Source organism: Trichoderma breve, chromosome 5 (genome assembly GCF_028502605.1).
Source record: "Trichoderma breve strain T069 chromosome 5, whole genome shotgun sequence".
Classification (NCBI taxonomy): domain Eukaryota; kingdom Fungi; phylum Ascomycota; class Sordariomycetes; order Hypocreales; family Hypocreaceae; genus Trichoderma; species Trichoderma breve.
The window spans coordinates 3,153,860-3,176,467 of NC_079236.1; the positions used below are offsets into that span (position 1 = coordinate 3,153,860).

Below are 22,608 nucleotides of genomic sequence, written 5' to 3' on the forward strand. Positions count from 1 at the left end.
CTCCATCACATTGTGGAAAAAGGTTGACACAAATCTCACCCACCCACCACACGATCGCTCAGTAGCTCCTCGCCTCGGAGCGAACGGCGAACGGCAGAGCTACATCTGATCCAAAATCATCCCCGGCCTAAACCCCCATGGAAACCCAACAGCAGGGCAAACTAAGAATGGGCAGTTGATTCCATCATCCTGTTAGAAAAGTGGCCTATGGATTGGGCGCCCCTTCGGCATGATGTGGCTTCATGTTCCCCATTGTAAGCATTACACCCGTTCTAAGCGGGCGGCTGCTCTGTTTAGCAAATTGAATGCTAGCACCGGCTAAACAGCCACCCAATCCATTTTACTTGTTTAGTTGTGCCTCTTATCTTCATAATGGCCAAACTTTGTTGAAGCCAAGCATTTTCTTGTGAAGCGGGTGCTTCGGCACTGTGTGGTGAGGTGGTGGAGGCCCGAGACTGTGAGAATTGTTGCTTTCATATATAGAAGCTGAAAGAGCTCCTGTTCTTCTTCTCTTCTTTCACCTTTCTTCTCCTCAAGACTAACTTACAGTCAGATTTATACCGTTTTTAAAACTTCAACTCCCGAAACACCTTCAAAATGGCGTTTGCAGCCAATCTCACCAACACAGCTCTACGAGCGGCCTCTATGTTCTGCTATGTCATGACATGGATTTCCGCCATTATTGTCGTTGGTATAGTAGGCAACTGGTTGGAGCGGTTTTCGAACCGGGGCGTTGATATCGTGTACATGGAAGTCATTGTTTGTCTCTCGTTTCCCCAGCTTGTCATCCTTCTATCTAACATGTGTTCCCCAGGCTGTCATAACAATGGTTGTGTACCTCGGTGGAATGGTTTTGCCATGCTTACCCAAGTATGGCGGTCTCTTGGCGCCTTTGCATCTCATCTTCAGCTATCTTTGGCTCACGGCGTTCATCTTTGCCGCTCAGGATTGGAGCCACCATCGATGCAGAAATTCGATCCCTCGACCTGGGCTCTGTAGCCGGAAGCATGCAGTTGAAGCATTCACCTTCCTTGCCTTGTAAGTGAACAAAGCCATTTTCTCCCTCTGAACTCTCTCTAACATGGCTAGCTTCTTCATCTTGTGCAACCTCATCATTGAGACACTCCTCTTCAGAGCTCACCGACGAACCAACGCCGGCACCACCGGTACTCACCATGTTACCAAAGAGCGACCAGCTTCTGGTGTTTCTGGCGTGTCTGGAGAAACCGGCACCACTGCACCACCGCCGGCCGCTGCCGCACCGGTCAACAACGGCACCACTGCTGTCTAATCTACGACAGACTTGAATGGAATTGAGGCCTCTCTAGTTTTGATACCCACGTGTGTGAGAGGCACGAGTGTTTGTTTCCCTTTTTTTCAAGTCTGGAGATACCACGAAGACAGAGATTGGCTCTTCAAGTTTCCAAGAAACAAGCTAAAAAACCAAGGCTTGTCGAGAGCACCTGAACCGTAATTTCTCGTCAAGCTACATCACTTGTTTAATCAGATCGACATGATAATAATAGTGTATCTAAACAATTAGTAATTCGTAGTGAGTAATTTGAAAATAAAAACAAAAAACCCAAAACTTGGCATCATCGTCATCGTCGGTGCATAAAATGTGGCGGCAATGTGCTCATGTCATGTCAGAACTCTGACGTTTTGACATGTGCAGCTTGACAGGACTAGCTGCAGCTTGTCCCGGAAGCTCAGCTCCAGCTATCTCTCACTTCCCACACAGTAAGAAGAGGAACTGTATGTAGCTCAAGGGTCTTAAGGTTGTAGCCCAAGCCCAGTCAGGCTACTCTGTAGTCTCTTCAAGACGCTTCTTGGTGCGCCCTCCGAAAGTGCCGGGCTTGCTCTGGGCTGACAGCAATGGCGCACAGTTCGATCCAAGCGCCATTGACGTGATGTTTACAACCGCCTCACCTGAGATACCCAGAGTTTGGATTTTTCACTGTTGCGGGTGGTTTAGTGGAAAAAAAAGTTCCTTCGCCTATTGACTCCGATCACTAGGTAGTCGGCCGACAGAATTCACCTATGAAATGAGCGCAGTGAGATTAGATGAAAGGTTGTCCAGACGGAGAAAATGATTTACGGCATCCCGCCTCTCAGTCTGCCTCAGTCCGAAATCCAAGTTTTCAGAATCTGTTACTTGATAGCGCTGGACTGCAAATTTATCTCTAGTGCACCGAGCTTGCCGTTGTCTCAGACCAGTCGAAGAATATTCAACTAACCCCGTCACCTGACGTGCTCGATCCATTTCCAGAGAAGCTATCACGAGGTTGAAGAGCTTGAGCTTCGTGGCTAACCGCTAAGGTTATTTAGGGCGCCATGCCACAACGGGTAGTTCGCTCATTAGTCACTCTTTGCCTCAACACCATCCATCCATCGCACGGCAAAGAAGCCACTGTTGTTCAGTAAAAGCATGGTGGCTTATGTCCGCCATCAGCTATTGGTCACAGCCGGATCATGGAGCTGTGCGCAAGATGCAGCTCCATCACCCTCTGCGCTCTGAGGCAAGACTTGCCTGCCAGCTTGGCGTCTCGATCGGGGTCCAAGCAGGGCATGGTGTTGCGTGAAGATGGCTCTACCCTGGCCCGGTCGGCAACAGATTGCCGATTGTGTGCCCTCATTCAAGAGGCACTCTCCAGCAGCCTCCAAAGCTCCGTCAGCCAGGACGATCCACAGGTGATGCTTTCGTTAGCTCCGGATGCTGTCGTTCTCGAGCCAAAATCAGACTCCCAGGGATCGACCTTTCCTGACCCTCCAACCGGGGGCTCGCATCTGACGGGGTTCAATGTCACTGCAACCGAGTTAATTACTGGGCAGCCGCTACAAGCCAAGATCCGGCTCTACACACACGGGCAACGTAAGTGGGCTTACGGCCAGATGTTGAGCATGATTGACTTACAGCTATAGATAGACAAAGGCCCACATCGCCGCCATGATATTGTAGGCAGGCCACAACTGCAAGGGCCAGCGTGTGATGAAGCATTTTCGTTGCTCGAGAGATGGGTACAGGCATGTAAAAGGGATCATGCGTGCTGCTGCGAAACACTATCAGGGAGCATCATTGATGAGTCTCAGCTTCCACAACTACCAAGCAGGGTCATTCAGGTTTCTGGGAGCAGCGTCAGACTGCTGCCGTCAGGAGGCCGTCGTGGAAGATATGCGGCCTTGAGCCATTGCTGGGGCTCTTCTGGGAGACCGCCCTTGAAGACAACTCAGGCAAACCTCCAGAAGCATCTTCAAGACATTCCCTGGGCTTCGATTCCAAAGACGTTTCAAGACGCGATAACTGTTGCTCGCAGTATAGGTCTCGCCTATGTCTGGATCGATTCGCTCTGTATTGTGCAAGATGACCATCAAGACTGGTTGAAGGAATCAAAGCGCATGGGCTCTATATACGAGCAGGCTGAGCTCACTATCGCTGCGTCTCATACCCCGGGCTGTTGGGAAGGATTCCTCTTCCCTCGCCGTCCACCGCCTCCATCCGTAGAGATTCCCAGCTTCTTCTCTCAGGACACTGATGTATCTGATGCGCCCAGGATACAAGTTTTTGCCACTGTCCGGCGGGATACTGCGGCCAACACCTTTCCAGAATTTGGTACACTCAACAGTCGCGCCTGGGCTACTCAGGAATGGCTTCTGTCTAGGCGCATAGTTTTCTTCACCAAGGGGGCTATCATCTGGTCGTGCAAAGCCATCACACAGCGCGAGACTGGTGAGAGATGCTATAGTATATCACGGAATACACGCTGGAAGAACATCATAGAACAGTACAGCGATCGCCAGTTGACCTATGCAACGGACAGGTTGATTGCGCTCGAGGGCCTGCGAATGGAACTGGGAAAGAAGATTGCGTGTGAATACGCCTTTGGTGTCTGGAAGGAGTCTCTCCCCAACCAATTGCTCTGGCAAGTGACCAAGAGGATAGATGGAGCAGCCATTTCAGATCCTCTCAAGTTGCCAACCTGGACATGGGCACATGTTCCGTGCGGCGTGCGGTTTTTAGCCATTGACAAAGCCAAAAATCTGTGTAGCTCAGTTGCTTTGGAAGATAACAACCTGAAGCGACTGAGTCTCCAAGCTCGAGCGAAACGCATTTCAGTTGTCACAACAGCCTTGGGCTCAAAGCAAGGGGATGCCGTTACCGAGGCCATCTACGCGGATATCAACACATCTCATGCCAAGTTGACCAGCTCCATGGCCAAATTCATACTGGCCCAAGATGGCTCTCCCATTGGATGGGCCGTCTTCGATCTCGCCTCGGAAGATATCACCTCTGGAGAAATCCTGGCTGTCGCTCTCATGGGCAGCATTAGCCGGCGAGACGAGGAAGCCGAGCGACGCCTTGGAAAGACCGTCTCAAAGAAGCTTCGACACTATTGGGTGCTGATAATACGGCAAAGGAGTGATGGTAGATATCATAGAATAGGAGTAGGAAAGACGTATGGGCAAAAGTGGTGGCAAGACGCCGCTGTTGGGACTTTTAATTTGGTATAGATGATTCCAGCAAGGTAAAATGTAGTAGAGCCTTCAAATACGGAATAATACGGTGCTGATGCAGGCTATTCAGTACCTCCAAGGTTCAATGTTTATGTATGAATGGATGATTTACTGCAGAATCAATCTGAAAAGTGGAAATACCTAGACTCACATGCTGTTGAACAAGCTGATGTAATCAATCTGCGTCATTGATGGAACTCTGCAACATCGTGGAGCTTTTGCCCACTGCAAATGCCCACTGCAAAAGACCCCGCCATGAAGCTGCAGTCGCTGCAAGCTCAGGGGGGTTGAAAAAGGTTGATGCCTTGCGGCCTCACGGGCAGCCGCGCCCGCTGATTGGCCAGCGTGCTAGTCTAGCGAGTCTAGCACTCAACAACAGGGCCAGCATAACGGACACCTATTCGCCAGAGCTCGTGCACAAGAGTCGAACATCGTCACCTCCCAACAAGGAGTTTTCAACCAAAGCGACGAGATACGCGGCGGAACAGGCTGCAGAGAAGCGAGGCCAGACCGAACGAAACACGCTGCGGCTTTGCTCGGAGTGCTCAAGGCGCGTGGAGCTCTCCGCATCGCCCCTCTGAAGCCCCAGCTGGGAAGCTCTCCTCTTGCGCAACAGGCCCTCTCGATGAACCCTCGCAGTTGAATTTGGCGTGCCGGAATGGGCTCGAATGTTGGCAACGGCATTGGCGGAATGGATCTAAGCGGCGCAATGCAGGGCAATGGCTCTAACCAACCCCAGGCCACTGAATACACGCTCCAGGGCGTGATGCGTTTTCTGCAGACGGAGTGGCACCGACACGAACGCGACCGAAATGCCTGGGAGATTGAGAAGCAAGAGATGAAGGGGAGGATCGCCAACCTCGAGGGTCAGGCAAGGAGAGCAGACGCCACGCAAAAGGCGCTGAAGAAATACGTGTCCATCCTGGAGCGCAAGATCAAGGACCAGGCCGCGCAGCTCAAGGGCACCGCGGTTGCGGAGGACGCCGACTTGGCAAAGAAGGAGAAGGATCGCGCCGCCAAGATCCAAGAGAAGCTGCAATGTGCGACATGCCTTTTGTTTCCCCTTGGTCACATAAATCTTTGATTCGCTTGTTGCTGACCACAGAACCAGCCTCATCGGAGAGCCAACCCGTTCCAGGCGTCGAAGGCGTCGAAGTCGAACGAACCGACGATGAAACGCAACGAACAGAGCTCAAGACATTCCTGGATCAGTGCCAGTCCGAATTTATGTATCTTATGATCACCCCAGCAAACCCTCTACCACCGCGCGAGTCCCCTCCGCTGCCGATTTTGGAAGATTTACGAGAGGCCGAGGCGTTTGGCATGCCCGGCGCGCAGCTCATGGAGCGTCAATACCAGATTCCTATGCGACAAGGCCCAAACCACATGCAAGACATGAACTCAAGACAGCACCAAGGCCCAAACTCTCTACCGCCGATGCAGCAGCCCCCATCCAAGTTTGCCCCAAACGCTCCTGATATGCAGCCTCAAATGGTGCGCTCTGTGAACGAGCATCAGCAGCAGTCTATCTTTCATAACTCTAACGAGTGGCAGCAGCAACAACAACAGCAACAGCCCATATCGGTGACAACGCGTCCCGTGGAAGATGGTATGCCGCGCTCTAACCACTCAAACGAAACGCTGGGCGGGATAGAGGAGTCTGTAGAGCTGAGAGAGAAGCCGCCTGCTGCTCCAGACCCTGAAGGCTGGGAGTTTCCTGACGGCTCATTCCCAGAGCCCGCAACTGGCCACCCACCGTCGCAAACATCCTCTTACCGATCCGATACCGACGCTTTCCCAAACGCAGACTACTTGTCAAAGTCCCCGAGCCGGGGTCCGGGGACCCATCGAAGAAAGAGCTCCATGTCCAAGAGGCGTGGCAGTGATCACGACATAGGCGCAAGCCAAAAGGCTGAGAGCGCAAGCTTCAAGCTACGATTTGGGCTAAGGGGTCACCTCAATACCGTTCGAACTGTCATCTTCTCTGGTGGCGGCAGCCCTGGCGAGCCTGAGATTTGCACTGCTGGCGATGACGGCATGATTAAACGATTTCACATCCCGCGGCTAGACGGTAACGCTGCCGCCTCAAACAATGCGGCTTCAGATCTAGACGTAACCGCAAACTTTACCCACCGCGGCCATAATGGAGCTGTTTTGTCGCTCGCGGCATGGTCCCCCGCGCCCAATTTCTCTACTGGAGGCCGCGCTCAGGGTGACGGTTGGATTTTCTCTGGAGGCCAAGATTCTACGATTCGAGTCTGGGAACGTGGTCGAGTCGATCCCAAGGCCACGCTGGAGGGACATACAGATGCTGTCTGGGCAATCTGCGTCCTGCCTACAACACTGGGCTCGGTCTTTGGCAGCTCCAGCAACTACGGGGCTCCTGACCGCATCCTGCTCGTCTCCGGCGCGGCTGATGGAACTGTACGACTCTGGTCGGTCAGCGCACCCCCTCAACTGAGCTCACCACAGCCTGGATCAACTCGAGCCGCATCAGGACGCGGAGGACGCGTGCGTGGCAACTCAATGAGTTCTGGCAGCGGCTTCTCCAACTCTCCCCAACCCACCGTGGCTTCCAACTCCCCCTTCAACCACACTCTCGTGCACGTCTTATCCAGGCAAGATGGATCCAAGGCGAGCCCAACTTGCATCACGCCGCTCGGAAGCTCGGGTGAAACGTTTGTCGTCTCGTATTCGGATGCCGCTGTCCTGGTGTACGATACAAAGACAGGCGAGCAGGTTGGCTACATGGACAGCTTGGAGACGTACGACGGCTCCATAAAGACGAGCGTCAATGCGGTGGTGGCCACTACAATCGGGTTGGACCAGGGCAACCAGCATCATGGAACCAACATCGGCGGAGAGGAGGACCCTGCCATGGGAGGACCAACAGGCGGACGGTCCATGGCTGGCTCTGGCGTAGAAGGCACCATCATTTCTGGCCACGAGGATCGCTTTGTACGATTCTTTGATGCCAATAGCGGTATGTTGAACCCCGGTCTCTCTACACAACAAATGAAAGAATGACGCTAACAAGTCTCACAGGCCAATGCACATACAACATGCTGGCTCATCCTGACGCCATTTCTAGCTTATCGCTCAGCCCAGACGGGCGCGAGCTGGTGAGCGCCGGCCACGACGCCTCGCTCCGGTTCTGGAGTCTGGAGAAGAGGTCATGTATTCAAGAAATTACAAGCCATCGGGTAATGCGGGGAGAGGGAATTTGCACGTGTGTATGGAGTCAGGACGGCAAGTGGGTGGTTAGCGGAGGAGGCGACGGCATTGTCAAGGTGTTTGCGCGATAGTGGCGATGGCATAAACAATGGGTTTTCGTTTTGTGTGTGTTTCTTTCTTCTCTTCTTCTTTTTTTTCTCAGAACGAGTGACGATGGTGATGATGAATAGAATGATGGACCAAGGGAATGGTTGGTAAAGATGTTCTGGGAGGAATCTGTGTTTTCTCAGGGTGAGAGTGTATAAATGTGTAGCGTGTACATGTGTTGAGGCTCGTCGATACCCGGCAACATGATTGACTGTGCGCCACCGGCCATTTGCTTTCCGTCGATTTCTGCTTGATAAACACTGCCTTGCTTACTGCGTCGTACCTATACTGTTAATATGTCCATCGTGAAATGGTGATGTGTGATGTCGCGGACTATGTTCAAGAGGAAAGTCTAAAAGGCAGTGCATGAAGTATATAGAATAAAATAAGCTCGTCAGTTTCCAAGCAAGATCCGCTACAACAGGCGCGCAACGCCTGAAATCTTCCGTAGTATAGTGGTCAGTATGCAAGCTTGTCACGCTTGAGACCCGGGTTCAATTCCCGGCGGGAGAGATCCGCCAAACCTCCAAGAGGTTGATTTTTTTGCCCTTTTTTTGCTTCTCATCTATATAAACAGCTGTCCACTACCCACTTACCCTCGGACTTTTCTTCTCCGTCGCTGCAGCTGCTCTTACAAAATTTCCCTTCATCTTTTTTTCCTTTTTCTGTTTAAAAGCTACCCCACGAAGGGGTTGCTGCTTCGTCTCGCTTACGACGTGCATACCGCCTACGCAACGAAATGCCGGGCCGATCGGCATCTTCAACCCGATAGCTGGCGTGGGCGCTGCGGCGCATGTGGATGCTCCCGGGAAATACGGCATGCAAGTTGCAGGCATCCAGTGGCCGATTCCGACCATCTTCTGCTGCGAGATACGCGTTCAGGCTGTGGAGAGAAGCGCAGATAGAGACGGCGGCTGGTTCTAGAATCTTGAATGTCTTCACAATGGGGAATGGGGGGAGGATCGCGTGTGGGTTTCATAATAGCCCAGCCCATTCGTTGACGCTTGTCCCATGTACCTGACACACAATCCGGCACGGATTTGCCATCGGGATGTGGTGCGACATGGGATGGGCAATGCGGGAACGGGTGAGGAGAGGTGAGGGATGCGTGATTGGGGCGCCAGACGGATAGGATGGAATGCATCACTTCGTAGCTGGGCATTACGAATACTCGCGCTTTTCGCAGCCAGTCATGAGCAAAGCCAAGAAATACCAAGAAGACGAAACCCCAGTTTAGTGAGATGATTTTTAATAAATGGGTGTTGTGTCGTGTGCCCGTTTACTCTTGTGGTGCTCCGTACTAGAGGACAAAAGGGAAATGATGTTCCCTCTCCTTAAACAGTTGAACCTTGTATCAGGGGGGGTGAGGAGGGTTTGTATTAATGAAAGGAGATTTGCGCCTAAGCTCAAGCGCAAAAAAGAAACCCTGGGTCGGAGGTTTACAATCTATTGCCTGTAACAACTGAGTACATATGAGTAGTACTGGATACTCGGTGATTCGCGGCGCCGGCCTTTGCTGGAGCAAGTAGCTGGATACATAGGTACTTGCTCATTTGGGGATGTGTTTGCCGGGATTGATTGGACAGGAAACGTCTAGCGGCGAGGCGCCTGGTGGCTTGCAGCAATGACGCAGGGTGGTGGGATGAGGGAAAGCGCACACGAGTGGTTGCCAGGAAGGGTTTAGCGCGGCATGGTTTGGGGGAGGATGTGGGAATTGAATTGATTTGTCTGGGGGAAGGAGCTGAGAAACTGAGAACTGAGAAACTCAGGAAAGTGCGTGCTGATTACAGAGATAAAGTAAAACACTGTACAAGAGGAGAGGATAGAGAAAAGATATCTACAGCTGTGATACTGTGCAATACTGTGTGTAATTCCTACATATCCGTCTCTTAGTAAGATCATATGGAATCTCTCTCGCAATTCCACATATCCAGCAATGCCACACACACTTCTTCTCTCTCTCTTTCTCCGGACTTTTACTTGTCTTGCCTTGTCCTTGGCCTATTTCTCCATCGCTCCACCGGCATGACCCTCGCCCGTCCGTTTCAACCAGCCGGCCTGCATTAGCGTGCTGATACCACTGCTCCAGTCCTCCAAGCACGGATGCAAAGGCAACGAGGGACGGAAACCAAAAAGCAAAGAGGCTAGTTTGATCCGAATCATTGGTTGGGCGTGGCGATTACGCAGCCTGCTGTCCGGGGTGTGTCTTGTTTGCGTCTCGCCGGGAAGGACGAAAGAAAGAAGGGGGAGGGACAAAGGCGAAACTTGGGCCGCTTGGCCGCCGTCATTGTGTTGTCAGCCGCGGTACACGTAACGGGCGGTTGAAGGTTATTAGACGATATTAAGAGGTCGAAGCAGAGGGAGAGATTCTCTGCTGATTCGCTCTTACACGTACATTGCTGCAGATTCTGGTTTCTTTGCAAGGGCATCTGGGTATTAATCACTGCTGCCATCTTCACCACTACTGTCTGCTATTACTGTTACTATTCTTTCTGCATCTGGTTTCTCTTCTTTTCTTTTCACAACTGTCATTACAAAAGGACAAAGAGCGTGGATACACCAATTCTGCCTGTCAAAGCTCTTGGCAGGGCAGTTGTCACTCATGCGCTCCAGCAGCTGCACACGCCCACACTAAAAGCACTCGCCAAGTACATACACACCCTCCGCATCCTTGCCGTTTCTTCACACCTTGGCCTTGTCTTCATCTCTCCCTCTCCCCTTTCTCGCTTCCTATTTTTCCTTTTTCATTACAAGTATTTCTCCTTGTGTTGTGTAACTGAAGCGGTTCTTGGATTTGTTCTCTTAGTTTCCGCTTTATTGCTTTATCGATTGTTCTCCTCCCTTTTGTCTTGCATTCCTATACTCGCGTGGAGCTGTTCTCCTTCAGAGGAGCTTGGACGATCTACCCACTTGATACACATCCTTTTTTTGGACACAGGGCCCCCTTGGATCTACTCGACGGGACCAGTTGCTCCATATATTCTCCCTTGGAAGATTCCAATCTGCAACTCAGCAATCCGAGATTCGAAAGACAAGCTCAACCTCGATTTCTCGCCTCTGCACATCTTCTTCGCCGTCATGATACCCTCATCCTGGACATCGATCCTCTTGGCTGCCTGTGCCTTCTCCACAGCACTCGCCTCACCAACCTCGCGCTTCCAACGCACAAAACGGTTAACGCCCAAATACTTCACCGAGCCCGGTGGCAGTCTTGCGCGAAGCCACTATGACCAGCGTTACTTCAAGGGCGAGGTCTCCTACGAAGAGCACCGCGATGTGCTGCGGCAGTTGATCCGCAGCTACCTGACGACACTGCACGAGCACGGCGTCGAGACTTGGCTGGCGCACGGCACGCTGCTGGGCTGGTGGTGGAACGGGCAGATCATGCCGTGGGACTACGACCTGGACGTGCAGGTGTCTAACAACACCATGACGTGGCTGGGCGAGAACATGAACCGCACCGAGCATACGCACACCTTCAACGACGTCTCCAAGACGTACCTGCTCGACGTTAACCCGCACCACGTCGACTTGACTCGCGGCGACGGCATGAACATCATCGATGCTCGCTGGATCGACACCAGCAACGGCATGTTCATCGACATCACCGCCGTGCGCGAGCGCGATGCCGGCTCGCCCGGCACCTGGAGCTGCAAGAACAATCACCGCTACGGAAGCCAGGACCTATGGCCCATGCGCGTCACCGAGTTTGAGGGCGTCAAGGCCCGCATTCCCTACAACTTTGAGGACATTTTGCGCGGCGAGTACGGCGACAAGAGCTTGGTTGTGGAAGAGTTTCAGGGGTGAGTTTTGAACAAGAAAATGAAGACAAAGAAGGACGTTGGGCGGCTGTCGTTGTGACAAGTCGAGGCTGTGAGGCTTGGCAAAGTCAGCCCCGCGGTGACCCCAACCCCTTGCAGCTTTCGGCAGCCCACCTCCTTTTTTCCTACATTCTGCCATGATTCGAGTTCCCCTGGCTAATATCGATTTTGTTTAGTCATCGCTGGAATCGCGATATTAATGAATGGGTCAAGATGACCGACGACGAAATGAAGCAGCGTAGGGAAGCCGCCGAGCAGCGCAAGAGAGAAGAGCTCGAGAAGAAGGGCCAAAACTAATCCTACCCGTTGAATGTTTTTGCATATTCTTTTTAAACCATTTTCCTTTTACGGGTATTTTTTTAAGAGGGGGGAAGGGTAAAGGACGAAAAGCAACGGAGCATTTCAGGCGTTTTTTGTTTCTCGAGACGGTTACTTTTAAGGGTGTGTGCTTTTTTTCGTTATATATATCCTTTGCCGTGTAATTGGTTTACTGTACATAGTTGGATACCAGGCTTGGTTAATGAGGCATGTCTATTACATTCCGTGTGAGGACGGTGGTTTTTACCATGTATCTACCTGTTGTGATCTTTGGATAGGCTCAATGGCCCAGATGGTTGGAACTTTATATGCATATAGGTATATATATAAACGCGTATAATTATGCCCATCAGATATAATACATCTTCCCAACGCCTTTATTCACCCGCCTCATCAGCCAGCGCCGTCGTTATCCATCTCTTCCACGCCCGCACGTCTCTCTTACCACGCTCATCCTCATTCCATCCTCCAATCCTCGCCCCCGATCCCAAATCCACCAACGGCACCAAACTCGGCCTTCCATGCGCACACTGAAACGGGAACGCACATTTCGCAAGCCGTCGCACGAGCTGCTCACACTCCTCAGCCGAAAGAGCGTCGTTGAACATGATAGCACCTATAACACATTGTTAGCTTAAGCCCGAAGCAGAACTATAAAAAAGTAACAGCATACTTCGACAGGCCCTCGAATGTAGCAACTCGAGGATCCCTCTGGGACAACCGTGGAAATCCACCGTACAAGGTTGAGTCCGAACCTGTTCAGCTGCTCCTCCAGCACTGCGCGGCCGTGAGGGTATGATGCCCTCGTCGTCGAGTTTCCATATCTCCTTGCGTATCAGTTCCACCAAAAGGCGTGGCTCAGTACGACAGCGCTCCAGGATACTCGGAGGCAGAGCCGAGACTGCCACCGTACATCCATCCCGCTCTTGTTTCGTCGAAGCTGCTCGTCGTTGGGTCTTATACAGAATGCCCCAAGCTTCAAGATGCTCTTGATACCGCAGCAATAAATCATGCTCGCGATCCGAGATTTCAAATATTAGGGGTCGCTCGAGAGGTTCAACGACCGCCTTCAGGATTCCGTTAGAACCATCTAGCTTGAAGTAGCCCGCCATGAGTTCCTCCAGACGGCATCTCTCGTCTGCAGCATGCTGATCGAGCATCACCAGGGCACACGAGCTGTTCGGCTCTCGCCCGTCTGCCATGTTACTCAGGGGAAGCTTCAGTAATATGAACTTCTTATCGACTTGTGCAACGACTTGTGCTGCCGCCAAGGCCGATCGCGACACACGACCCTCGAGGCCGATGGATGCTGCCTCGAACCTGACTCCTCCTTTCTCCTCGTCGCAGCACCGATGCGAGCGGTGATATGATATCGCATCACGCACTGGTTCTGGCGCTTCGTCGTTGATGCGCGGTATAGCAGGTTGAGTTGGCTCAAAGACGGGGTTCTTCCATGATTTAAGAATGTTTTGCAGCCATTCGTTTGGTTTTTTCTTCTCAGTTGCCTTTTCCCTCTCTTTCAGCGCCTCATCTCTGAATTCCGGCTCGCTAAATTTTAGACGCTTTGCCTTTTCACTTGGCAAATCCTCTGCCACCCTCTTAGGACGCTCGGCAAGCGCCAAGGGACCTGTTTTGAGTGTATCTTGAGATTCAGCTTCCACCCGCTTTCCACCCTTTGCCCCTGGACTGAGAGGGGCTGAAATGTCAAAAGGTTTGCGGAGCAGTTTGCCTCCCTCGCCAATCAGCCGATCCGTCACAATGGTTTCCGAGTTAGTTGGTCCTATTTCATGCCTCTCCACCTCTTTTACTGGCCTACGTTCAGTTCGTGGGCCAACTTTCATCCTATTCCACCCGTCAAAAGGACTGTCTGAAAGAGACGATACTGTACCAGACGGTAAAACTTGCGATGACGGAGCCGTTGAGGATTGACGCCCCTTGGTAGCCCGGGTTGTGCTACGGTGTGGAGCGGTTGAGAATACAGACTTGTCTGAAGATGACTGGATCTTCTGGGGGCGCATGTGATGCTTCTTCAGGAAGCTATAAATGACTGCCCTCAGCAAATCTATAATCCTTTCAAGATCACCATGTGAATGGCTAGAAATATCATCAACGTCAAAAACATCTTCAGCCCCTTTGAGTGTGATTCGAAGATAGAACATGGGCCATCGGTCCACCCCTTTGCCTTTCTTTTGATTTGGGCCAGCCCCATCATTGGACATGCCATCTTGGTGCTCGACGATCCCAAAATTCGAAGATGCAAACATTTTGTTCACCTCTTCATACAGAACATTGCTTCCGTACTCGTTTGAGACTGGTAGGATGCCTACGCTCATAAACTGGGATCGGCGCGTCGCAACGGGATTCAAAGAAATGCAGCCCTTGATTGTGACGTGGCCAGCAGTTGCTGATACCGGTATCCACGAGTCCACGTCGCCGGAATCTGCCAATGATGCTTGAGTGAAGAACCGTACCGCTCTAGAAACCATGTTTGCATTCTCCGGTGGCTTTAGGCGCAGCTCACGCTGCCCTTTTGCCTCACGCAAGAACACGGTGACCCCAGAGGGCCAAGATACGAGCAAGCCGACCACATCATGAACCAGACGGCCCCATTCCTTCTCAAGCCCAGGCCGATCCGAGAAGAGGGTAGCCCGATGTTTAACGCGTACGGGAAGAGAGCCAAATAGATCATTGACGGCAACTCGTGTGCCGTGGTCAAAGATTTGGAATCGATCTCCAGGCAGAGAAGGCGTCTGCCTCTTCAAGAGCTTGCCATGGTGAATCGAGATGGTGTTGTGCGAATTGTGGCGATAATGATGAGATGTAACCGTAAGTAAAGACAAAGTACTCAGAGAAGATAAAAACGTTCCCCGTCTACCGTAGAGTCCATGCTGCGGCGGAAATTTGGATGTAACTTGACACAAATAATTAGTATCACGGTCAGGACATGACAGAAACAGCTCCATACAGTAGGATTTTCCGAGCCCTCCGTCCTCTGCAAAGTCACCAGGAACAATTCCAAGCCCATTGTCCTCTACAGTACAGTTTCCTCGACCGTATTCAACATAGATATTGACCTTGGTGGCGCCAGCATCAAGCGAGTTCTTGAGCAGGCCGCAGACGACGCCATTGAGGGATGTGATGGTCGACGAGGACCTGATTTTCCCAACGACATCCTCCGGGAGCGGCCTGATGGACATGGCACATGATGCTTGATTGAGCGTAGTCGAGATCGAGCCCGAAGATGAGCTGAAGCTGATCTGCCGAGTGTCGTAACACGAGCCAGGGTCATGTAAGATTAGCTGCTACCATTCCGGGCATGGATGGTGAGGCAAGGCCCAGAGCGTCAGGCCGAGTTCAGGGACAGCGGAGTACTCGGGGGCTGATTGCAAATACACTCCAGAAATTGTATGTACAGTACTGGAGGATCACTATAATAGCTCTTGAACAAACAGGAGACGGTGGTGGTTGGTTGGTGTTGGTGAATCGGTACTAGAGCAATAGAGGTACATAAGGTACGGCAGAAATGGAGCTTAGCGCCAGGCCCAGTTTGGCAGCGGCATTTCGTCATCGTCAGCTGCTCGGGACCGCCTTCATGTGATGCCGCATCACGTGACGGACCCCTGCCTTTGATGCCGAAATGATGCTCAACCTCGACTCCGGCGCTATTGTTTCTAGCGTTGCACCATCATGCCCATTCTGGGTATCAACCTCTGTCTCTTCGCGATCCGTCTGTGACTCTTGTCCCTCGCATAACATCTTGCTCGTCACATTCCTTTTCCCTGCTGCCGCGTCTCGAGAGCCCAATCGTCCGAATCGCCGCCCCCTGCGTGTCGTAGCCTTGCCGAATCCCCTCTCGCCTGTGCAATCTCCATCTGTGCCTGACGCCGTCCAACCACCGCGCCGACGACAAATCTGCCGCCCCTTGGAGCCGCTCCCGCGGCATTCCAACTTGCTCGTCCTTGATGGCGACTACCAACCTTATCGCAGAGGCTCACGGTACTGTCTCCTTGCTTTTCGCCGCCCTCCCTGCGCTAGGACGTGCCCTGTGACAACATCAGGCGTTTCCAGCCCAAGCAGCCTTGAAGCCTCTCCACGGCATTCAGCACTAACAACTAGATAGATGGCCAAGCACAGCAGCGGCGAAGACCATTCTCAACATGGGTCAAGAAGCTCACCAACTTCAAGTCGTCATCGGACGGCGAACGGCAGAAACGACACATAAGGATACGGCGTGGCCCCAAGCTCAACAATCCATATCCCCAGTCCGGGCACGTCAGTAACAACCATGCCAACGGCCAAAGTTCTTATTCGTTCGCTACCGGCCGCACCGACTGTAGTCTCTCTACGCTAGATCAACCAACTCGCTTTTCAGCGGATGGATATGCACCACCGACTGTGGGCAGGAGGAGTTTAACTACGACCATATCCACCGAAACCGAGCCCGATCGCCCTCGATCCGTCATCGCGCCGAGTCGCGCACTGAGTCGCGCGCCGAGCTCTGTGACGGGAACAAGCAGGACTGTTGGAGGAGGACAAGAATCCAGAAGAGGTGGCGATAGCACGTTTTCAAGCCCGTCTCCATCAGTCAGGTCCCTCGCTACAACATTGACCACTATTCAATCCTTTGCCCCCCATGGACAGGCCCCGGTGGCTCCCACTCACAGCATCACTCAGTCAATCCAGTTCAGCCAGCCATTCCCTACGGCTTCCCCGGCATCGGCCATTCCAGCGCATCTTATCCCGGCGAACCACCTGACGACATACACCACGGCCACGGCCAACAACCTTCTCACAGACAATGCATCCATTCTGACTTTGGCTTCATCGAGCAAACGAGGTCGTCGACGATCGATGGATACTGATGCGTCCGTTCGTGCTCTTGCTCCATCGTCTCTCTGGGGCGGCAGCCGCGAAAGTCTGCCTCTCAGCGTCCTCAGCGCCAACATCGACCCTACGTCCAGCCTTCACAACGCCTCTAGGCTCGGCGCAGAACGCAACAGCATCTACTCTGCAACCGGAGTGGCCCCAGCGATCCCGAGCGAGCGCAACAGTCTCTATGCTAAGCAGGGCGACGGTGCAAGCGTCAGGAGCGGCCGCTTAGGACACGGCCGACCCGATAGTATAAGCGGCAGCGTTGCACTCGCCAGCCCCCGAGAGGTACTTGATAAGAGGAGCCTTGCCGAAAACCGAGAGGACAGCCAGCTAACATCGACTTCCAAGGAGGATTAAACCTGCAACATTCGTTTTGAGCCGCCATCTTTTTCATTGTTTTTGTATTCGGCGTTTTGGGGGACTGTGTCCGCATTCTTAGACGGGCTTATATATACGAGACTGGGTCAAGAACGGGTTCTTGTGCTTTTTTTGTTGTTCTTTTTCTTCCGTTATTTTTTTGTCTTGTTGCCTCTCTGCGTTTCCTTTTTTTTTTTATTATTTTCAAACCGGAGGGGTAGAGACTTGAAAGATGTGGCAAACGTGATACCCTATTAACATACGACAAATTGCAAGTGGTTTTTTCTGTCTTACTTATGGTTTTCTTTCGTGCACAGAACTGAGCACAGTGAGTGGAATTATGATGTTGAAGTATTGTGATGGGCCATGTTAGCATCCGTGCTGTTAGTATTAGGTACCTAGTATAAACCGAGGTTCGATGTAGGTGTAGAATCTGAAATTGAATTCCAACTCTACGAAATCACGGGTGCATTACGGTGATTGTAGCAAATGTATTTAATTTAGATCATCAAATGTTACCAAGATGTTTGTTTGAGCCGAGGCTGAAGGTTGTAATAGTTGAGCTTTATCGCTGGGATGCTCGAACCTTGCAGTCTTAGTGGATGAGCCACTGTGGCGCCCGCTAGCAGCATCATCAGAAGCTCTCCCGCAGCTCCAGCCTCTCAGTCCCGCCATCGTCATCGTGCGCTGGCAAGGCGACAAAGATGGCCATCTCGGTACGTGAGCTGTGAATTCACTCTTCATGCAGTTCTCCCCTTTGAATGCTGGGTATCTTCTTCTATATTGCATCATGGAAGCTAATTCAGCCCACAGTGGAAGTCGTTTGACTTCTTCGACGTCACGCAGGTGGCGCTGCCCGACGACGAAACCCGCCAGCTCTTTGAGAGCAACGACATCTCCAGCGTCTGCACAGGCTCCGACAGCCTGTTTCTCGGCTCCAACGATGGATACGTCAGCATCTTGGGCAAGGGATGGAAGGTCATCAGGCGGTTCCAGGCGCATGAGGCGCGCATCACACACATGCGTCAGGTGGAGGGGACGAGCCTGCTGGTGACGATTGCGGTGAGCCATCTTCATACGGCGTTTTCGAGGGCTTGCGCTGACTGGTGCTTAGGAGGACATGAGCAGCGAGCCGACGCTCAAAGCCTGGGCTTTGGACAAGTTGATTAAGAGGACCAACATGCCGACCTGCCTCAGCACGTTGACGGTTAACAACGGGAGGCGGCAGTTTCCGGTGAGTCGGCCGTAACAGGGCTAAGAGACGTTGAGTGTTGACCTGGGGCATACAGATATCAGCTTTCGCTGCGCTCGACGACCTCACACAAATCGCCGTGGGTTTTGCAAACGGCGCGGTAACCGTCATCCGAGGAGATCTTGTCCATGACCTGGGGACCAAGCAGCGAATCGTATACGAGTCGGAGGAACCCGTGACTGGCGTCCAATTGACGACCCAGGAGAGTTCAACAACCCTCTTCATCTCTACAGTCTCGAGGATATTGCAGCTAGCATTGTCCAGAAGAGGGCAGGGCTCACCACCGAAAACGATTGAGGACTCTGGATGTGCAGCGGGCTGCATGACGGTTGATCCCAAGACGGGAGATATTGTTGTCGCCAGAGACGATGCCATATACACATATAGGTTGGATGGGCGTGGGCCGCCTCGAGCATACGAGTCCCCCAAACGACTCGTATCTATGCACAACGACTACATTGCTGTCGCGGGTCCGTCATCTGTTAGCAGCAGCAGAGACCCCGAGGCTTTGCGGAGAAGATTCGGTTCGGCGACGGCAGATGGTCTATTTAACGCGTGGACCTTTGTTCTCCTGGAGCCGGATCTGCGAGTGGTTGCCCACACCGAGACGCTCATCTCCCCTGTCCGATTCATCTTTGAAGTATGGGGGGATTTATTCACAATCACTGAGGAAGGAAAAGTACGGCTACCAAACTTAGAATTCGTAGCTACATATGCTAACGGTATCCTCAGACTTACCGATACCACGAGAAGCCACTTCAGCAGCGTCTGGAAATGCTCTACCAGCGCAACATGTTCCCCCTCGCAATTGAGCTGGCTCAGAACTCGGGGATGAATAATGAGCAGCAGAGCCTCATCTATCGCCGGTTTGGAGACCATCTTTATCAAAAGTCGGACTATGATGGAGCAATGAACCAGTACATTCGAGCCATTGACGCTACGGAGCCTTCTCAAGTCATCAGAAAGGTGAGAAACCTTTTTTTTCAAATCATACTTCAACCGCTGACCAAGAGTTCAGTTTCTGGATACACAAAGGATACACAACCTGATTTTGTACTTGGAAAAACTGCACCACGCCGAAAAGGCTACATCCGACCACACCACTCTCCTGCTCAATTGCTATGCTAAACTTAAAGACATTAAGAAGTTGGAAGAGTTCATCATGGCTCCAGGAGACTTGAAGTTTGATTTGGATACAGCCATTACCATGTGTCGGCAAGGTGGCTACTACCAGCAAGCTGCGTATCTGGCCAAAAAGCACGGCGAGACGGAGCTTGTTGTGGACATCTTGATTGAAGATTCGAAGAGTTACGATGAAGCACTGGATTACATTTGGCATCAGGATCCTGCAATTGTTAGCGTCTCCCCTCCCCTTTTTGCCAGCCCGATACTGACTGCTCTAGGCATATCCGTGTATGCAAAAATACGCCAGGGTTCTGATAGAGCATTGTCCCAAGGACGCGACAAAGCTGTTTGTGGATTACTATACCAGCAATTATCGACCACGGCGCACGGTGGTACTGCCTATTGAGGTCTCTGGGACAGCTTCAGCTCCAGGCGGCTCAGGCTCAGGGTTAGCTGCCGGTGCTGCCAGTGCCGTACAGAACCTGACCAACCTCCTCATCCTACCTTCATACATCAGTCCCACAACCGGAACACCAGGAAGCACAAGGCCAAACGAGACCGTCGTCCAGGTCGACGAAGACGATTTACCGATACCCAAATATGATCCCCCGCCGCCCCGAACGGCATTCTCATCCTTCATCGACCATCCTGACGAGTTCATCACATTCCTGGAGGCATGCCTGGAGGAAGAAAAGCTGAGGGATCTTCACAGTACCGATCTGTATACGACGCTGTTTGAAATGTACCTGCACAAGTCCAACGAGAAAAAGGGCAGTTTACACAAGGAAGAGTGGGAAGCAAAGGCAAAGAAACTCATCGAGGGCGATCATGTGCCAATGGAGAGCTCCAACGTGCTCCTGTTGTCACACCTATCGAATTTCCAGGACGGCACCGTTTTGGTCAAGGAGCAAGCTGGGCTGCTGTCTGACATTTTCAGATCTTATACATCGGCAAAGGACACACGCGGGGCATTGAAGGCGCTGAGAAAGTACGGGCCAGAAGAGCCGCAGCTGTATCCGGCCGCCTTGGCATACCTCACGTCAGATCCTCGGGTGCTAGAGGAAGCCGGGCCGGATGAGTTGGCAGCCATCCTGACCAAGATTGACAAGGACGGGCTCATGGCCCCGCTACAGGTCGTTCAGACTCTTGTTGGGCAAAACTCTGGCGGCGGCGTGGCTACCATGGGAATGATTAAGCCATATCTTCGGGATACAATCACTCGCGAGCGCAAGGAGATTGCCCAAAACCGTAATCGGATATCCACGCTCCGCGCCGACACTGAGAAGAGACGCAGCGACTTGGAAGATCTTAGCTCGAAACCTGCCGTGTTCCAGGCTACGCGATGCTCTGATTGTGGCCAGGGGCTGGATCTCCCCGCTGTGCACTTTATGTGCAAGCACAGTTTCCATCAACGATGTCTCCGTGGCGGCGGCGAGGATGACGAGATTGAGTGTCCCAAGTGCGCTGGCGAGAATGAGGTGATTCGCAAGATGAGGGAGGGACAGAGGGAGCGGGCAGGGCGGCACGAAATATTCAAAGCAGATCTGGAAAACAGCTCTGATCGATTTGCGACCATTTCCGAGTGGTTCTCGCGAGGCGTGATGGATGCGCAGGGCTCAACCCAGGCTTCTTGATTTCTCTTATACAGGCGGGCGCAGGCGATGAGGCGGTGTATTTACCATGTTTCCCTCTTGTTTTGATTCATTTTCTTTTTTTTTGGGATACATATCTAGACACTTTTATAGTAATTGTGACATGAAACCAAGAAAGTGACGTTTTGTGGTCCACATGCTTGTTCTCTTGTTAGTCCGGAGCTTTTCGGTTGAAGTGCCGAAAATGCCCCGCGTCTCATGTCACCTCAGATGATGTTGTAATAAGTCACTTGATGGCACATGCATTCAATCCGTTTAATAGACACTCACCACTTGTTAATTCACCTCTCTCACATCATGGCCAATTCAGATCCAGACTCGTCCACCATGCGTCCAAATACAAAGCATCTGATCGACTTCTTCGCTCGCTCGCTCACGTCCTTTCACTCATCGCCAGATGTCTTTCGCATCCTCTGCACTCTGCCACATGCCGGCGCAGAACCAGTCTCGCGGCGGCCAGCATCAGGAGTGCGCAGATTAGTGGTTCTCGATTCGAGTTTCAATCCACCGACTAGGGCGCATGCCGAGATGGCGAGGTCTGCGCTGAAATGGGCTTCTTCGTTCTCGGAGGGGACGAGGCTGATGTTGTTGCTGAGCGTGAACAATGCGGACAAGGCGCCCAAGCCGGCGAGTTTCCCGGTGCGGCTGGGGATGATGGAGGGTTTTGGACGGGATCTGCTGGGGAGTCTTGGTGGTGAGGTTGGGGCGGAGATTGATCTTGCGGTTACGAAGATGCCGTATTTCCACGACAAGGCGAGGGCGATTGGCGAGAGCGGGGTGTATTCTTCTTCAGACGGGCAGGAGCCGGAACAAATCTTTTTGGCGGGGTTTGATACTGTGATTCGGATATTCAATCCGAAGTACTATGGGGATGGGGGCATGAGGGCGGCGCTGGGGCCGTTTTTTGAGAGGGCGAGGTTGAGGGTTACTATGAGGACGGATGATGAGTGGGGAGGGGAGGATGAGCAGAGGGAGTACGTGAGGGGGCTGGGAGAGGGGAGGTTGGAGGAGGTTGGAGGAGACGTTGCGTGGGCTGGGAGGGTTGATTTGGTGGAGGGGAGAGGGGATGGGGTGAGTAGTTCGAAGGTGAGGGAGATGGTTAAGACTGGGGAGAGGGAGGGATTGGAGAAGTTGGTTGATGAGGAGGTGATGGGTTGGATTGAGGGAGAGGGATTGTATAGGGAATAGATGGGGATGGGGATGGGGATTTGGTTAGGGATGGAGATTTGGTTAGTGATGGGGATACGGATGGGGACAAGGATAGGAACTGTGGTGATGGTGTTTGGAGGTTTTGATTTTGATATTGGCTACCCGGGAGTTGAAGCGGGAGAACATTTACATAGATGTGATGCGCCGCTTGAACGGCGAATGACTTGGC

The 22,608-nt window shown here is 52.3% G+C and overlaps 8 protein-coding genes across 8 annotated transcripts; 7 read left to right on the forward strand and 1 right to left on the reverse strand.

The window, feature by feature from the left end:
- Window positions 1-597: 597 nt before the first annotated feature.
- On the forward strand, window positions 598-1,291 carry T069G_08592 (membrane-associating domain-containing protein; the record flags this gene model as incomplete). Its single annotated transcript, XM_056175802.1, has 3 exons — window positions 598-759; window positions 815-1,038; window positions 1,090-1,291. The coding sequence occupies 3 exons, from the start codon at window positions 598-600 to the stop codon at window positions 1,289-1,291; spliced, it is 588 nt and encodes a 195-aa protein (XP_056026751.1).
- A 1,181-nt stretch (window positions 1,292-2,472) lies between these two features.
- Window positions 2,473-4,509, forward strand: T069G_08593 (heterokaryon incompatibility protein (HET) domain-containing protein; the record flags this gene model as incomplete). Its single annotated transcript, XM_056175803.1, has 2 exons — window positions 2,473-2,872; window positions 3,068-4,509. 2 exons carry the CDS (start codon window positions 2,473-2,475, stop codon window positions 4,507-4,509), a joined length of 1,842 nt encoding a protein of 613 aa, XP_056026752.1.
- A 661-nt stretch (window positions 4,510-5,170) lies between these two features.
- Window positions 5,171-7,817, forward strand: T069G_08594 (striatin family domain-containing protein; the record flags this gene model as incomplete). Its single annotated transcript, XM_056175804.1, has 3 exons — window positions 5,171-5,552; window positions 5,624-7,495; window positions 7,558-7,817. The coding sequence occupies 3 exons, from the start codon at window positions 5,171-5,173 to the stop codon at window positions 7,815-7,817; spliced, it is 2,514 nt and encodes an 837-aa protein (XP_056026753.1).
- A 3,094-nt stretch (window positions 7,818-10,911) lies between these two features.
- On the forward strand, window positions 10,912-11,951 carry T069G_08595 (licD family domain-containing protein; the record flags this gene model as incomplete). Its single annotated transcript, XM_056175805.1, has 2 exons — window positions 10,912-11,636; window positions 11,831-11,951. 2 exons carry the CDS (start codon window positions 10,912-10,914, stop codon window positions 11,949-11,951), a joined length of 846 nt encoding a protein of 281 aa, XP_056026754.1.
- Window positions 11,952-12,349: 398 nt separating this feature from the next.
- T069G_08596 (histidine kinase-, DNA gyrase b-, and HSP90-like ATPase domain-containing protein) lies at window positions 12,350-15,169 on the reverse strand (the record flags this gene model as incomplete). The annotated part of the gene is made up of 3 exons (XM_056175806.1): window positions 12,350-12,588; window positions 12,646-14,883; window positions 14,938-15,169. 3 exons carry the CDS (start codon window positions 15,167-15,169, stop codon window positions 12,350-12,352), a joined length of 2,709 nt encoding a protein of 902 aa, XP_056026755.1.
- A 765-nt stretch (window positions 15,170-15,934) lies between these two features.
- On the forward strand, window positions 15,935-17,201 carry T069G_08597 (uncharacterized protein; the record flags this gene model as incomplete). Its single annotated transcript, XM_056175807.1, has 3 exons — window positions 15,935-15,968; window positions 16,093-16,248; window positions 16,324-17,201. 3 exons carry the CDS (start codon window positions 15,935-15,937, stop codon window positions 17,199-17,201), a joined length of 1,068 nt encoding a protein of 355 aa, XP_056026756.1.
- Window positions 17,202-17,905: 704 nt separating this feature from the next.
- T069G_08598 (uncharacterized protein) lies at window positions 17,906-21,212 on the forward strand (the record flags this gene model as incomplete). The annotated part of the gene is made up of 7 exons (XM_056175808.1): window positions 17,906-17,917; window positions 18,015-18,263; window positions 18,316-18,435; window positions 18,491-19,132; window positions 19,186-19,419; window positions 19,472-19,807; window positions 19,857-21,212. The coding sequence occupies 7 exons, from the start codon at window positions 17,906-17,908 to the stop codon at window positions 21,210-21,212; spliced, it is 2,949 nt and encodes a 982-aa protein (XP_056026757.1).
- A 315-nt stretch (window positions 21,213-21,527) lies between these two features.
- Window positions 21,528-22,418, forward strand: T069G_08599 (uncharacterized protein; the record flags this gene model as incomplete). The annotated part of the gene is made up of 1 exon (XM_056175809.1): window positions 21,528-22,418. The coding sequence occupies one exon, from the start codon at window positions 21,528-21,530 to the stop codon at window positions 22,416-22,418; it is 891 nt and encodes a 296-aa protein (XP_056026758.1).
- Window positions 22,419-22,608: the final 190 nt, after the last annotated feature.